This window comes from Sipha flava, unplaced genomic scaffold, assembly GCF_003268045.1.
Source record: "Sipha flava isolate LNK unplaced genomic scaffold, YSA_version1 269_pilon_pilon, whole genome shotgun sequence".
NCBI classification, from domain to species: domain Eukaryota; kingdom Metazoa; phylum Arthropoda; class Insecta; order Hemiptera; family Aphididae; genus Sipha; species Sipha flava.
The window spans coordinates 269,436-287,503 of NW_020272933.1; the positions used below are offsets into that span (position 1 = coordinate 269,436).

At 26.4% G+C, this 18,068-nt stretch overlaps 2 protein-coding genes and 1 pseudogene across 2 annotated transcripts in view; 1 reads left to right on the top strand and 2 right to left on the bottom strand.

Moving 5' to 3' along the window:
• Positions 1 to 1,251, bottom strand: LOC112685204 (annotated as a pseudogene).
• A 5,405-nt stretch (positions 1,252 to 6,656) lies between these two features.
• On the bottom strand, positions 6,657 to 14,237 carry LOC112685203 (serine/threonine-protein kinase 3). Its single transcript, XM_025557023.1, has 12 exons — positions 14,075 to 14,237; positions 13,927 to 14,007; positions 13,688 to 13,868; positions 13,379 to 13,606; positions 12,028 to 12,133; positions 11,714 to 11,926; positions 8,278 to 8,411; positions 8,050 to 8,203; positions 7,897 to 7,985; positions 7,754 to 7,822; positions 7,540 to 7,677; positions 6,657 to 7,046 (listed from the first exon to the last, which is right to left on the bottom strand). Exons 1-12 carry the CDS (start codon positions 14,149 to 14,151, stop codon positions 6,888 to 6,890), a joined length of 1,629 nt encoding a protein of 542 aa, XP_025412808.1. The 5' UTR covers positions 14,152 to 14,237; the 3' UTR covers positions 6,657 to 6,887.
• Positions 14,238 to 14,447: 210 nt separating this feature from the next.
• LOC112685206 (mitochondrial intermediate peptidase) overlaps positions 14,448 to 18,068 on the top strand; it is a 6,524-nt gene continuing 2,903 nt past the window's right edge. Inside the window, exons 1-9 of the mRNA XM_025557026.1 lie at positions 14,448 to 14,873; positions 14,949 to 15,058; positions 15,254 to 15,406; positions 15,468 to 15,734; positions 15,807 to 15,995; positions 16,051 to 16,177; positions 16,340 to 16,550; positions 16,611 to 16,738; positions 16,815 to 17,036. Of these exons, the coding sequence (XP_025412811.1) occupies positions 14,727 to 14,873; positions 14,949 to 15,058; positions 15,254 to 15,406; positions 15,468 to 15,734; positions 15,807 to 15,995; positions 16,051 to 16,177; positions 16,340 to 16,550; positions 16,611 to 16,738; positions 16,815 to 17,036 (1,554 nt within the window). The 5' untranslated portion in view covers positions 14,448 to 14,726. The remainder of the gene's footprint in view (positions 14,874 to 14,948; positions 15,059 to 15,253; positions 15,407 to 15,467; positions 15,735 to 15,806; positions 15,996 to 16,050; positions 16,178 to 16,339; positions 16,551 to 16,610; positions 16,739 to 16,814; positions 17,037 to 18,068) is intronic.

The following is an 18,068-nucleotide window of genomic DNA, read 5'->3' on the forward strand; positions in this document are numbered from 1 at the left end:
CAAGATAACCCAGAATTGCAAGCTATTGCTCGTCTAAAAAATGTTCTGAAAGTGTATTATTACGTTCCAGAAGAAAAATTCGTGCTTCTTCTCTAAGTTCAAAAAGGCGTGATAATATTTTACCACGAGACAGCCACCTTACTTCAGTATGAAGAAGCAATTTTTCATGGTCAGAACCTATTTCATTGCAAAGTATAGTAAAAAGTCTGGAATTTAATGACTTTGATTTTATGAAATTTATTACACTTATAGCATTAAGGAGTACTTTGATAACATCTGGTTGAAGTTTTTTTGGAAGCTAAAGCTTCTCTATTAATCATACAATTGTTAAACTTTATATTTGAAGACACTTCTAGAACTTCAGCTTTAAAACCTTTTTTTTGAACCAGTAAGGGCAGCTGCGCCGTCAGTGCATATTGACACACACATTGACCAGGGAATTTCATTAATTTCTAAAAAATTCTTTATAGGAACAAAAATATCATTTCCATTTGTACGTCCTTCTAATGGTTGACAAAATAAATAATCTTCTTCAATTTTATCTTTATAAATATATCTAACATATACAAGAAGTTGAGCAAGATTAGTTATATCCGTAGATTCATCTAATTGCATTGCAAAATAATTTCCTCGTAATCTATTTAGGAGTTGTGATTTTATATTATCAGACATATTTTCAATTCGACGTGACACAGTATCTCTAGATAAGGGAATCATTTTTTAATTCATTTGCATATGATTCACCATGCATAATTGATACTATTTTTATAGCGGCTGGCAAAACGAGAGATTCACCAATAAAGTGTGGTTTTTTGATTTTTGCAATTAAATATGAAGCCTCTAATGACGCAGCTAGAGCTTTTATAGGTACTGAAGTAAAATTACGCATAGTATTTTTTTGAACTTTTATCGAATTTTCATACCTTTTAAAAAAGTCTTCCTCTTTATGTTGGAATTAAGAATGTTTAGTTACTAAATATTGTTTTAGCTTTGATGGCTTCATACTTTCTGAAGCTAATCTTTCTAAACAAATAACACATTTTGGCTCACCTTTTTCAACATCGAAAGTGAATCCAAACTTGATGTAACTGTCATGGTATTTACGGTCCTTTTTATTTACTTTTTGGTTCAAACATTCTCGACTGGTTTTTACATCTGACGACATTTCTGATACCTTACGAACTTTAGTTTCTATAACACTTTCATCATCACTATTCATCGGTCGTTTAGTTAAAAATTTATTCATATCGATGTTTTAGTTTATATATTATAAAATATTAAAATATTAAAAATATTAGTTTAAAATAATACAAAATACAAATAATTATTACAAACTATACAAAATTATAAGCATTAATAGGATTAACTCAACGACTCCTACATTACTTATCTGACTATTTCATAATAACCTTAAGATTAAATAAAATTACTGATTAAATTCAATTTAAAAATAACCCATATACTGCGCGATTCAATAGAACTTGTTATCGCAACGTTAAGATATGACAAAATATTACGATTGACACAACCATCGACGGTACAAAATAATTTTACTTTGTATAAAACTATAAAATAATATATATAGTATAAAACTTTTTCATTTGGTGTAAAATTACTGGCGACCCCCTAATAAAATTTCGCGACCCCCAAGTTGCACACCGCTGGTCTAATCTGTAGTCCAGTACACCGTAGACGGCGCCCGAGGATGATAGATAGTGATATTTTGCGTAGGTATTTTAATAATTAATAAAATTAATTAATTTAATTTTAATATAATATCACTTGAGAGTTGAGATGCGATGGTTGCCAGCGCAAGTGACTGGCAAGTGTGAGTTTGAAGTTTGTTGTGTATATATATTTTTATGTAGAGTTGAAAACAAATTAGATTAAAATCCGTTAAGATTAACGAATATTGCATAACAGCTCAGAGACAACGTAACGTACGTGCGTACTGCGTGGTTGTCCGTGAGGAACTGCAAAATAAATATAAAATTCATCTAATAGAAATAAACAAAAAAAAAAATGTAGATACTCACATAAAAGTAAATAAAGCTAACGGGAAAAGCTATGTATAACATTTACACAATTTTATACTTCAATTTTATAATTTAAATTTACCTGTAAGGGCAAGAGCTAGTAAACTAGTATACGATTTACATTGCTCTCACGATATGAAAAATCCTTATCCATTTATACATAATTTTACATTTATTTTTGAAATACCTATTTGTAGGAATGATCCTAAATATTTAAAGTTCTTGACTTCACCTATTACATCACCACTGATAGTCATTGGTATCCTCATACCCTCAACTTTTTGGTATCTTCCTCCCAAGTCATACTCTATATACCTACTCTGTTTTATTTCTATTAATTCTCAATCTCTTTCCTTTAAGGGTTGACATCCATTCATTCAACCTATTATTAACTTCTTTCCGATTTTCTCCTACCAAAACTACATCATCAACAAACATCATACACCATGGTACCTCCTCCTGTAGGTATGTCTTTCGTAATTTCATTTATTGCCATAGAGAACAAATAAGGGCTTAGAGCCGACCCCTGATGCACACCAAATTTTACGTTAAAACCTTCTGTTGCTCTACATAAACTCTTTACATTAGATCTTAAACCTTCATACATATCCTGAATCAAATTTATATATTTTTTTGGGACCTCCTTTCTCATTATTGCCCACTTTAAAACTTCTCTTGATATTCTGTCATTCGCTTTTTTCTAAATCTATATCGTTCCCCTTCAATGGTACATCTTGAACATAAATAGTATCCAATATAACCTTTTATGTATAATATAAAACTTTTGGCAGGGGCATCACAACGAAACGAATGAGCAATAACAATTTTTTTCCAAAATTAGTCTCCATACCAAACTCGGATAAATATTTTAGTTCATCGACCAAATTTTTTAAAAACAAGTTACCACTATGCGGTTTTTATCTCCACCAAAATAACCAAAAATGATTCCAAAGTGATAGTAAAATCCTGGATTAACCGACACAATTTTGTTAATCTTGCAACATTTACTTACTCTTATTAAGTCCTACCATCTACAGATATGAGATTAAAACATCTATGGACCTTCAGAACCTTAAATAATGATGAAAGAGCATTTAATGTTATAATATAATCTACAGTTCTCTTAGCTAATAAATGTAAAACTGAGTTATTATCATTTACAATATTAGTGATATTTGGAATTGAAGTATTATCAGAATCAAAGCTAAATATATTATTAAACATCTCTCATCAGAATTCGAAAAATTATTTATTGGAATTGTAAAATAGTTAGATGCAATAGTACTCTCAAAATTAGGGAAATTACTATCTATATGAATTGATAATTTTTGAACATCTACAGTTACATTAAAATCAGTAACTTGGGATGTATTCGGCTGAGGTATAATTTGAGATTGTTGATTATCTCTTAATAAAATTAGTGGTTTCAACATCCTCTAAAAATCTCCAACGTTTGGTGGATTTACTACTCACATTAAAGTAATACATAGTTGAATTTATTTTAAGGAAAAAAGTAGTTAATGACTAAAATGTTATAATATATGTAAAAATTACATTATAAAAAATTATATAAAAAACAATAAGAAATTAGGTAGGTACAAGAATTCTCATTAACTTACAAATACTCAACAGTGAGCAAAAAAAATGAGTGCTGCTAGTAGCTTCAATGATGGCTGGCAAATTGTTTAATTAATGGTTACATTGTATTGTCAATACCCGTAAGATGACATATAAAACTAGGTAATAAAATTTGTTAACCTATGGACCAAGAAATAATTTACATCTTTAAGTCGTATTACCTTAAACTCATGATTTGATGGTCAGGACCCCCCCATGGATCTGAGATTAATTCAACATATGTTTAAAAATAAAAATCCAAAGTAAAGAGCGGTTATCCATTAGTAAATAAGTTCTGGATAAGTGCCAGTAAAAAAAATCATTAGCTATTGAATAAAGTGGCCAACTTCAGCTAATATGGTAACATCATACTCAAATAAAATTTAAATTATTACATGACAATTTTTTTTCTGTTCTTTTTGTGCATGAACAGTATTTTAAAATGATAAATAAAAGTGTTCAAATGTAATCAGGACACTAAGACATTAAATTTTTTTGAAAACATTAAAGAAATTCATGAGGTGATAATACTTCAACAACTTAAACCAAATAGTCTTCATTTATATTAATCTAGGTTTGTCAACAAATTTTTATAATAGAATAATATAGTTCATAAGACTAGTTCGAAACTTAACTTTAAAAATAACAGTTGTTAATATATTATATTGTGAAGACTAAAACTAATTCAATACAGGTAGGTAATTAAATTATATGTTAAACATAAAAATACATCACAAGTTATTACAGTTGATTAATATATATAAAGTAGACTCTTGGTAATCCAGCTGTTCGATAATCCACTATGTCCAGTAAACCGGCAGTATTATTTTAAAAGCATAATTTCAAACAAAAATCAAAAAAAATTTTTTTTTAATCTATAAGATTAATTTATGGCATGTCATAAATTAAGATTTTTCAATAAGTAAAAATGCTTTTTTACGTGGAACTCTATTAATTCACATTTTCTTTAATTTGATAACCCTCTAGTATGATATTTGTCAAATGGTTGAGAGTCCACTGCATATATGCATATGTGTATGTATAATTCATATTAATAATAATGATTAATGAATAAATATACACAAAATTGAATTTAAACTTGAGCTCTCATAAATTGAATCTATTTAAATATCTTTAACATCAAAGAATTAAATTGTTATACAACTATATTTATAAACTAACATATTTAAGTAAGATATTATATTTTCAATTTCATATTAAATAATAAATAGCATGATAATCATAGAGCAGGGGCAGCCAAACAGTCAATCGTAGACAATTTTAGAGTCGATCATGTTAGAATTTATTTTTAGGCCACATGCACAAAAATTAATCATGGTGATTATGAACAAATTGTTGATAAGTTTTACCTGTAAGGTTTTTATCTTTTATTCTGGTTTATAAAAAAATTTTCTAAGAAAGTCGATCTTCAAAGGTGAAGTATATTTTCAGTTGATCGTGGCCGAAAAAAGTTTGGCCGCCTCTGTCATAGAGAACCAAATATATTATTAGTAAGTGTCTAAGAACGCGGAAAGAATGAGTGAAAATTATTTATAATACATAGATTTAATTTAAAATTGTTCATAAAATAAAAATATATTACATTTTTAACATAATAATAATAAAATATTTTATATGAAATACAGAACAGCACAATTATGTATGAGTAAATTTTTTAAATTCTCTTATTTAATTACTTGTATAAGTGACAGTCTACAAAATAAAATGAAAAAATTATTAAATTGATCAGTTATACTTTAATCAAAAGTAGTGATTGATGCAAGATAAAAATTGTACGCGATGAAACAATAAGTTTATTGGCAATAAATTTTTCACTTTGTAATATTATACTTATTTCTAAAATACATTTTTTTCTTTTTTTTATTGAATAACAGCCTTGTTAACCAGGTTTAATTTAATTGAACTCACTTTATTTTTTTTTAATTACAATTTTTATGAAAGGACTTAACATAAAAATAACAATAAACACATAAAATGTTAGTTATGAATTTATTAAGATTTTTATGGATTTTAACCATAATGGTTTAGTTTTTGAAGAAGTATATAAAGAACTTCAGGAATATTAACATGTTATTGGTTTTACGTGTAAATATAAATTTTATAGATCCAATGATTTCAATTTTCAGTCAGTCTTTTTGTACAATAACATAGCAATAGTTAGTACTTATATAATACAATAATTATAAATTTAAAGAAACAGACTGAAAAAACAAACCACCAAAAAATAAGTAATAACCAGTCTTTTAATCTCGATTATGGTTACAACTTTTCTCACCCTGTCCTTTCTACATTTTGACTATTTTAGTAAATTATTTGTAAATTATTACAACTAAATACTTTTAGTAATTAAAATATAATTAATTTGATTTGTGCAGTCATTTTCATTATTTAATTTAACGAGTTTAAAATACTATTCACAAAAATTGTTTAATTGTAAAAGAATAAAAAATGTTAAAAAAATATACAGCATAATCTATAATTTTCATTTGTATATGTATGGGCTTCAAACATTTAAAATATGATCACTAAATAGCTTTATTGTTTTAGACTAAAGTTTAGTTTTTGCTACAATAAAATTAATTGTATTATTTAACTTTTAGAAAACAAAACTATTAAGGTTAAAAATATAAAGTATTATTTAGTAGAACAAACTTTATACAGATTAAGATATAATATCAAATATTACTAATTCTTAAAATAATAATATGATCTATTTTTTATATTTAAGTTTGAAAATAAAAAAATTTAGGAAGACAACATTGTTGATTGAAAAAAAACTTCATGTTTAATAATCATTCAAAAAATTGTTAGTAGTTTATATCATTATGTCTTGTTTGACTATTAATAATGAAAAATATGTTATGATTGAGATTAAAAATAAATTTGGAAAATGTTAGAAAAATGTATGTGATTTTTATACTAGCTATATTACAAAGTTATAACCATTTGATTTTATCAGACAATTAAAATAAATTTACCAATAATTATATCTTAAATAGAATATATGACTTAGATATTTTTTTAAAGCTATTAAAATGATAAAATGTATGCACAAATATATCAATTATATTACGTTTTAAAAAGAATTTGGGAAATTGGGCTCATTAAAAATATCTGTCTAAGAAACACACATTTACATTTCAGTATAGCACCAAAACTAAGGGATATTAATAGTTAGCCATTAATTAATTTGTAACTAAAATTTTAAATTTTTCAAAAGTTTTGTTGTCTTTTACGTTTTTGATCCATAGCATCTAATATTGGTTGGCGCTTTGTTTGATAACGGCATCTTAGTTCATCTATTTCACGCTCCATTTCAGAATCCAAATTGGACATTCGTTGTTGCAAGTCATCAAAACTTAAAAACTTTAACTAAATAAAAAATTAAAAAATAGTATTAGTTAATAAAAAAAAAGTTTGGATTTATGGGTTAGTAACAGAAAATCTTAAAATATTTTCTACTACTTTATTCATTTTCATAATAAATAGGGCAAGAGTCTTAGGTCATATAAAATACAGGGATGAGTAAATGGTTGTGCTGTGTTGATCTTTTAAAATTGAAACCAAAGTACTATTGATGAAATGAAAGAGGTCAGGTAGATCGGTTTGCATTTCAAAATATGATTGATAATTTTAAATGGCTCTTGTCACAGGTGAATTTACTTTTCAAGTATGGAATGTAGTTTTTATTAATATTATATCTTATATGATTTTATGGTTTTATATATTGTAAAATAATAATATACTGTTCTATATGAAAAAGGTACGTTTATATTATTTCCATTGAATATATATATATATATATATATATATAATTGGTAGAATATATTTTCTTATACATTTATATTATTAATATAAAACTTACAAATTCAAAGTCTCCTTCTACTATTGGCGAGTAGTATCGATTTTGATGAGGAACTGCTGAAATTGGTCCCTCAGGCCTGTTGTTTATTTGTGGCATAGGAAATTGATGTGAAGTAATATTTTTCTCATACTGATCAATCTAAACCAAAAAAATGATTTAAAAACCATAGTTACACTACATATTAACAACTTAATGTATTATATTAATTTTTTACATGAGTGACTTCTTGAGTAGAAATAGGTCTATCACCAAATAATTTATTTTCCAGACCAAAATTATCATTCTAAAATAAATAAAATATGAATAATATTTAATATTGAAAAATTGTATTAATATGTTTTATATAACAATAATTACTTTTGATTTTTCTGCAATTTTTTTATCAAAATGATCTAAGAATAATGGTCTATACTTTTTACCCGATTCTTCTGGACCTGTATCATGTCCTGAAATGCAATGAATTAAAAATAAATTATTTCAGTCAGCTTATAAATTATTTAATGTACATACTTTTCATGGTAGAATCATCTTCTCCATCACTATTAATTACCATTGTACGCAATTCTTCAACAAACGAATAATTTTTGAAACTTGTCCCTTTTGATTTATCTGGTACAAGAGTACTATCATCTACTATCATTGTGCGACTGTCAATATCATCACCCTAAGGCAAATAATAGATGCATTATATTAAACATTTTTACTGGTGTATATATATATATATAACAAGTTAATTACTTTAAAATGCATATCCCTTGATTCAGCTGATGTCACTACATATGATAATGCGTTAGAGCGGTAAGTTTGATTTTCTCGAATTTCTCTTGCTTCAGCAATCATCTTACTTAAAATTTCAGGAGGCTTAGGATTTCCTATTTAAAAACAACACATTACAAGTTCCGAAAAATTCAAAAAAATAATCAATTAAAGTATAATCAGGAATAATCATTTTTATTATACTTATTTAACACATTCATCGATACCTTATTTTTTATATTATTCATGTAACCTCAGAAAATTACTTACACCACCAGATAGTAAAAAAATAAAACATGTTATGTTTGGAATAATATTATTGTGTGATATTATTACTGCCTAAATGTATGAGTATACGTTAGTGATGGGTCGAACTCTGATTTTTTAAATCGAACCGAACTTGAAATTATTTTTTCAAACTCGAACTAAACCGAACCTTCATATTTTCTACCGAACCGAACCGAACCTATTATGATTTTAAGTCGAACTTGAACTCGAACTCAATACTTTTTATCATGTACATTGTACCTACCTACAAATTAAATTAATCATAATTATTAATTACTATTGTATTTTAAGTTTTCGTATTACCTATTCTACATTTTAACTTTTAAGTCTAAGTAATTGTATTATTTACAATACATTTACATTTTAGAAAATTTTTTATTATTATTATTATTATTATTTTTCCAAGCCAGTATTGTGCTCTCTCGTGTTGTCTTGTAGCTTATAAAATATTATTTGAGTATTGAGTATTGTAGTATAATATGACAATAAAATCAGTACATTTTAATAATACATAAAAAATAGTAATAATAACTATAATTCACAAATATAGAATGATTAGTAAAATTTATAATACAAGACGTAAGTTATAAACATATTTTTATTAACAGAGCAGTCGCGGTATCGGAATATTACCATGGATTTAGCCAAAATAGATTTTAAGCTCTACAATAAATATGATAAAAACAAAAATAGCTATAATATGAATGTAGATACACTGTCTCTATTGGCAATTAACAACTTATTAATGTTTTGTTTGGCGGAGGGTGGATGTGTAACAGGCGACTGGAAAAATAACATTATTATTATTATAATAGCATTATTGTTATAAATAGGCTTAGGGACTTCTATCATTTGCATACTTTTTTTTAATTATTGTTAAATATAGCAGAGTGCGAAATAAATTCGTTTTTCGGTGCCATGATATCAGATCTAAAATTTGAATGTGTATATTTTAGCATATTTGATAGATTTTGCAGGAGAGTGCTTATTTTAACATTATTATGCTTATTTTGCATATTTTGACAAATTTCTCAAATTTTATTATTTAAAATTAAAAACTATAGATACATATAACTTTACATATTTTAACCGATCAAAAAAAAAATAATAAATAAATAAATTACTTTAAGTAATATGCTAACTGCAAACTACCTCTCATATCTCGTTACAATTTCTGTGCAAGTATAAATAATACTATAAACCCGTATCGACCGTACAATCCGCTGGATATTGACCGGATGTCGATAGATAATAGTCGATATAGAATAATAAATTATTTGTTTAGTGTTCAGTTCAGTCGATTATTATCCGTCGTTGTTTTTGCTTCTCGCAACCACACAACGTTGAATCATACGTCAAACGTCGTACGCGATAATTTGTAACAAAGTGTTATGCCGAAATTACAACTGTTTACGAGTAGCCGACTACAAAATTTTGTTTTGGAGTTTAAAAATATATTTAAATCCGATGGACACGTTTTATTTTTTGTACTATCTGGTCATTTTTTTTTTTTTTTTTTTTTTTTTAATGCATATAAATGCATATTTTAATGATTTTAGAAGCATATTTGTGTATTTTTTTAGAGCTATAAGTCCCTAAGCCTAATTATAAATAATGCATAACGTATTTGCTACAGATTATCACTTTCTATCGCCAATAGTCTAATTATTTCTAAATAATCATTATCAATTTTTTACTTTTCAAAAATAACTTTTGAAGAATTGTACAAATATTTGGTTTTCAAACTATCGTGGCCAGTAAGTCTGGTTCGATAAATATTTTCAAATTCGATTTTCGAACAGTGAAAGATGCTTGATTTTTTTCATACAGAGTTCGAATTTCCAATCGAACCAAACATCAAGGGTTCGGTTCGGTTCGAGATTCAAACATTTCGACCCATCACTAGTATACTTAATGGGTCAGTCTTATTTCCAATTTCGTGTAATACCATTAAAAATAATACAACATGAGTTGTAATGCCCGATTTCGTTGGTTTTGTAAATTACTGCTATAGCATTAGTGACCCATAACATCAGAATTTAAAAATTTTTTAATTAAAACTAGCAGTAACTGACCGCAAACATATCTAAAAAAACAGGTCTTTTTATGTTCCAATTTTGTGATTACATTATTTAACATTTTTCCAATTTTTTTCATAAAGTTGTTCCAAATGCCTTCCTAAGAATCAACACGTCAGCCAATTTTTAATTTTTTTTTTTTGGTCGGAGGGGTGGGAAAGAGGGTTAAATGTTATGGTTTTTAGTGTACCATTTAAATAATTTAACATTTTTTTTTCACAAGGTTGTTTCAAATACTCCAACGAGTAATCTATTATTCACAATTTTATTTTATTCCACATTTTAGTTATAAGCGTGATGCATAACTTTACTATTGATACAGTTGTTGATAGTGAATAATCAGTATATTTTCTTATAGATTTCTGAAATGCACAAACATTCTGGTACATCCCCTCATAAAATATCACTAAAGGTAGGTTAGTTAGATATGGTTTCAATTATATAATGAGAATTTTAAATTTTCCTAAGTTATGTTATAGGCTTAGGCTCCTGGTCACCTTTTTTACAAAAAATTTAATTATCAATTGAAGCTGAAATTTTGATCCGATGAACTAAGGGAAAAAAATATTTTTACTGAAATTACTATTATACCACAAAGATTTTCCAGTTTAGTTTAGAAGAGTTCAGTTTCAAATAAAAGTTTTTTCACAATTGTAATAAACAAAGCGCAGGGCCAGACTTTAACTTAATGTAGTGTGGATATGGAAAATATTTGTTTCTCACATGGACAATTGTAGCATTTTCTAGAGTAGGAAGTCCTGATCATTTATACATTCATATAACACAAAATAAAACTCTGAATGTGGTATACCAAGAGGTTTTAATTTGAGTAATTTAAGAAATGAGTAACTCGGTATAGAATCATTTGTAAATATTATTATTATTATAATTATTATTTTTTATTCATTGTTCAGTTACTATTACTGTTTAGCATTTGATCAAATTAAATAAATTAAAAATTTCATTTAGAGAATGCAAAAACTACACACAGGTAAAGTCGGGTAATTCAGCTAGTATAATATATGTTATTTGACTAATAATTATTTTCTTACCAATAAATTCATGTTCTAACATTTTTGTAGCTGTTGCTCGCTCTTCAGGATTTTTTACTAAACATTGACTAACAAAATCGATAAATTCTGGTGTCCACTTGTCTGGTTCTCGGAATGAAGGTGGTGGCTTAGTCGGTATCATAAATATGGCACGCATTGGATGTATATCACCATATGGAGGTTTACCTTCAGCCATTTCTAATGCAGTTATTCCTAATACAAATAATAATTTATTCGAATATAGTCAACATAAGAATAAATATTATTTTTATTCATTAAAAATATAGTTCATTGTTTAATATAATAAAACTTACCTAAGCTCCACATATCAGCAACGCAATCATATCCTATTTCTTGGATTACTTCAGGTGCCATCCAAAAAGGAGTTCCTATTACAGTATTTCTTTTGGCCATTGTATCCTTAATTATAACAATTATATTACTTGAAACATTAATAGCATAATATGGTTATTACTAGAGCCCGGATTTATATGCATTTGCATGTTTGTACTAAGTGTAAGCATGTTTATGGAGGTTTAAAATGTCCACGATTCATATCACACTGAATTCAAACACCTAATTTTATATTGCATATTTTGCATATATCAAGGGTTATTGCATATTTGTTCATAAATGCATATAAAATTTAATAGATTAACTATTTTAATTTACAGTAAATTTTGTAATCGTACACAATGTACAATGTAGTTATATAGCCAACCTTTTGGTTGATGTGTTAAACGAACAAAATCCTAGTAAACCATTTTTAATTTCATGCAAAAAATTAGATAAAACTTATCATTCGATAATATTTCGCTTTGTAAATGACAGCCTGAGAATATTGTAGCCTCATGGTGGAAATGATGAAAAAGTATTACTTTTATGTTCGATGCAGCACCATATATGATCAAAGCTTATAAAACACTAAACATATTTTTTATATACATTTCATGTCTTGTTCACATGAACCAGCGTCTAGCAGAAAAAGTTAGAGAAATGTATGCCAATGTAAATACTTTGGTTAGTAATTTAAAAAAAGTTTTTCTTGAATCACCTCAGAGAGTAGATATATACAAAGAAATAATGCCCAGTGTGCCTTTACCGCCGAAACCAGTACTAACCACATAGGGAATATCTGTACTAGGATTGAAACAGTTAATTTTTATGCAGACCATTTCAATGATCTTAAAATAATTTTACAGAAATTAGAAGATAAAACTGTAGTAAGTATACAAAAATGTATTAATATGCTAAGTTTGGAATCTGTTAAAAGTGACCTTATATTTGTTCACTGTTATGAAAATTATTAATAGAACCTATTTTAATATTTTAATTTTAAGTGTTGTTCTGACAAGTTTTAAACTTTATATTATTAATGTTTAAAATATTTAAAGTTTCAAAAATGTTATTTTAAAAGATTTGTTTTTTTTTTAAGTTTTCTATTAGTTTTTTTAGAGTAGGTAACTTCAAATGATCTAAAATATTTAGAATTTTATTTGGTATATAAGTGTGGTTTTTTTTAAAAAAAAAAAAAAAAAAACACAATTTATAAAGTGTAATATAATACATATAATTGCATATTTAGCCACTTTTTCATTGCATATTTGAATTATATTTGACACTTTTTAAATGCATATAAATTCGGGCTCTAGTTATAACACTTACAGTCAATTGCCCAGCTACTCCAAAATCAGCTAGTTTAGCATGTCCTTCAGAATTCAATAATATGTTTCCAGCTTTTATATCTCTGTGTATTTTTCTCCTTAAGTGTAAGTATTCCAACCCTTTAAGTGTATCTGATAATATAGTTGCAATTTCGTCTTCAGATAATGTCTTTTTCCGTAATCTCATGATATCAGATACTGATCCAGCACCACAATATTCCATAACAATCTTTAAAAAATAAAAGAAAAATAAATTATCAAATATTTAAAGAAATCGACAATAATATTAATTAAAATAATTTTATTCTACCCATAAGTCAGTATTTTTAAAATATGAACCATAGTATTTAACTACATAGGGGCTATCACATTGTTGCATAATAGATATCTCTTTAATTATTTCTTGAAGATCAGTGTCGACTGGCACTTGCTTAATTGCAAGCACTTGTCCAGATTCTTTATGCAATGCTTTATATACACTTCCATATGATCTATAAAAATATATATTAATCATAAACGATTACTTAATAATAATAGTAACAATAATACCCTTCTCCAAGTTTACAAATTATATCAAACACTTCTTCTGGTTGTCTCGTTAAGCTTTCTTCCGACAATTTTTTCAGTTCACTAAAATAAAAATTGTCACATAGACCAATAGCTAATATAACTTTTAATGATAAAATCCAACATTTACCTCTTTGAAGTCAACATTTTGTTTGTGGATTTGTAATTTACATGACATAAGTTAAATACTGATTGTGAGTTCGACATGTAGGTATTAAGCTATTTTAGTATTTAAAAATATTTATATATACATATTAATTTATGAATGTAAAAAAATACAGATGTATGGGTATTAATACTTATATTAAATAAAAATGAGATACAATTAAAATAAAATAGTATAAATATTAAAACAATTTTAGGGTATGAAAATGATTAAAAATGATGGTAGAAACGAAAAAAAATGCTTTTTTCCTTTATCGTTAAAATATTTGATAATAAAAAATTTGTCTTATCAGTTTATCAATGTATCCTGTACCCGTTCCAGAACTGTGCTCTTTTATCAACTAATCATCTTTGAATAAATCTTTTTTGCATTGGTTCATAAATAATTAATGCGTTTTTAATTATTTAAATCTTAAATTTTTTCACGTTGAGGAAGTGAGCTGACAAATATTAAATATGAAATTTATTATCTAGTTGACTATTATCTACCAATGGTAATTGAGTACCTATTGAGCCGCGTATAAATGTTATCCTCGTTATGCAAGAAAAATGAGGATCAATGTTCAAGTATTCACTAATTAATGTAATAACTGTTGAGTATTAATACTCAATTTGTCATGGATAAATTATCCAAAATGATTCTACGTAAATCCATTTATGATGTGCGACACTTGAAAAGGTATAATGTTACCTTACCTAAACCGTTGTCAGAAGTATTTAATGAACCTGAGAAAAAATTCAGATTTTTTGCTAAAAACCAAGTTGTAAGTAAATATTTTCTAATAACTCCATGATGATTGTATGAAATTACTCAAAAGTTATTGAATCATCTTATTTAGGGCCTTTTTGGTACTCCAGAATTAATCTCATATGAAGGATTTTATGCTCTTAAAGAACGTACAAAAATAGAATGTGATAATCTTGTTAACGAAATATGCAATCCTAATCGGTAATTTTATTCTATTCTATTATTTATTCTAACTAGAACACTTCTAGTTTAAAATAATCAATAATCTGATACATGTTATTCAGTATCATCAATAGATTTATTTGGTTTATAATTAATTGAATAAAATTTGGGTAACCATTTTGATCTTTTTTAAATGTGATTTAAAATATAATTTAATTTTGTTGTACAAATTAGAAAGAGGAATCTGGTGACTATTTTTGACCAATTGTCTAATAGTCTTTGTTGCCTTGCTGATATGGCTGAATTTATTCGTACAGCACATCCAGATAAATCATTTATTACTGCTGCAGAAGATTGCTGTATTTCAATGAATACTATTGTAGAAAAGTAAAAATTAAAAAAATTACTAGTTTAATTTTTGTTAGTATATCTTATATTTATATTACAGATTAAATACTCATAAAGATTTATATAACAATTTAAAACAAGCAATAATAAATGGTGATAAACACCCTATGACACAAGAAGATCTTCATGTTGGTGAATTATTTTTGTTTGATTTTGAATTAAATGGTATACATTTAGAAGAAAGAAAAAGACAATACGTAGTAGACTTGAATAATTTTATCTTAGTTACTGGGCAACGATTCATGATTGCTGCAGAGAAACCTAGAGTAGTTGATCAAACTGGATCGTCAATCATTCTTTCAAAAGAGTAATAATATTCTTAAATTAAATATATATGTAATTGATCAGGCTAATTGTTATTTTTAATTTAATTTATAAGATATAGCTCAATAGAAGGAAAATTAATAGTTGGGCATCCTAGTTCTCATTGTGAAAATCCAGTAATAAGAGAAGAAGCATTTAAGATTTTTAATAGTTCAAATGTAGAGTCAGAACAGTTATTGGATAATCTCTTGGAAAGTCGTCATAAATTAGCTTTGACTTGTGGATTTCCTTCTTATGCTCATAGGTAAAATTGGAACTAACATGAATAATTGATGTTTTATTACATTTTTTTTTTCTAGAGCTTTGAAAAATAGCATTGCAGAAGACCCATATTTTGTTATGGAATTTTTAGATACTTTAAACACAGAGTTGAGGACTCGATCAGTTTTTGATTATAAAACAATGAAGAAAGCCAATAACAATGATGTAATTAACATATTTTTTTTTTTTTTAAGAGAAAAGCTGATTTTATTTTCTTCTTATTATTTAATACATTTTAATATTAATATTTACTTTGAATGTCTTGTATATATATCAAATTTAGTTTACTATACCCTAAAATTTACAAATTATTGTTTTAATTTTTAGACCGTATTTCCATGGGATATACAATATTTGACTAACAAAATTAAACAGGATCATCTTAAATATGCAATGATCGATTATGCATCATATTTTTCTTTGGGAAATTGTATGGAAGGATTGAATCTGATTTTTAATAGTTTATACAATATTAATTTGATATTTGAAGATATACAACCAGGCGAAGGATGGGCTGACCGAATTCACAAATTGGCTGGTTAACTTAGGTTTAATATTTATTTTATGTTTTTTTTATAAATTTAACTTTTTTATTTAGTGACTCATAATACTGATGGTTTACTTGGCTATATATACTGTGACTTCTTCGAGAGGCCAGGAAAGTTGCACAATGATTCACATTATGTAGTTAGAGGAGGACGATTATTACCAGATAAATCTTACCAAGTAAATATTTAACTAATAATAATTATAATTAACAAGTATCTCAAAGTAATATGAATATAAATGTATGTTTTACCAGATTCCAATTGTAGTAGTTATGTTGAATGTTGTGTGGAACAAAAATCAAGGTCCAGTACTTTTGCATCCAGGCTCTGTTGAAAATCTATTCCATGAGTTTGGACATGCTATACATTCAATGTTAGGTCGAACTCGTTACCAACATGTAAATGGTACACGATGTGCTACAGACTTAGCAGAATTTCCATCGGTGTTGATGGAATATTATGCTACACAACCACAAGTAAAATAAAAATTATATTTATCTCACCTAACCTTCTAAAAATATATTTTGTTGAATACTCATAAAACAATAATAAAGTATTATTAAATATTCTTAATATTATTAATATAAATAATATATATGTATTATTCTTGATTTGTATATTTTTTTTATAATATGATTATATATTTGCCATACAAATAAAAAAATAAATAAAATAATTTATTTATAACTAATTTTGATTTAAACAATTACCATCAGTTATAATAAAACTTGAAATCAGTGGCGGATTTAAGAGTAAAATATTGGTCGGCAAACTGATACGAGGAACCCCGATCTAGGGAGCTATAACTGCTACATTTTAACCTTTATTCATTGACACATTAGGAGGGCTAGGGGCAGGGGCTTAAAACCATAATAAGGCCCTCCGAATATGTGTGTAAAATGTTCATGTGTCTGATAAAAATAGACTCTCATAATAGTATATTTTTTAGCCTCTATTTTTTTTACTAAATGCCAAGGTGCTGATATCTTTATGTAAGTACAAGTTTTGATATGCACAAGAACCGAAAAATCACAAATTCATAAATTATTTTTTTCATCTAATTGGTCATAAATATAATACACATAAAATAAGTTTATATATATGTTTAATACAATACTTTAGTATTTTTATATTTATGTAATAAAAGTTTTTCCTTTTATAATAATGAGTTAACAACACTAAAAAAAATGTATTCTTTTATTTTTTGATTTTTATGACAATCGATATCCTCGCGATAATTTCATCCATATTAAGATTAAGTGCATCGTAATACTCTATGCAGAGTAAAGCTAAATCACTCGTACGGTTTTGTACCATGGTTGACCGTAAATAGTTTTTCAATCTTCGTAGCATACTCATTGCATGTTCAGTACTAGCATTTCCGATTGATAATGTCAAAAATAGTTTTAATAGCATTTAAAACTTTATACATACAATTTATATATTGTGTATTATAAAATTATAGAATTATAAAAATAGCATTGATTAAATATAATGTTAAACTATAT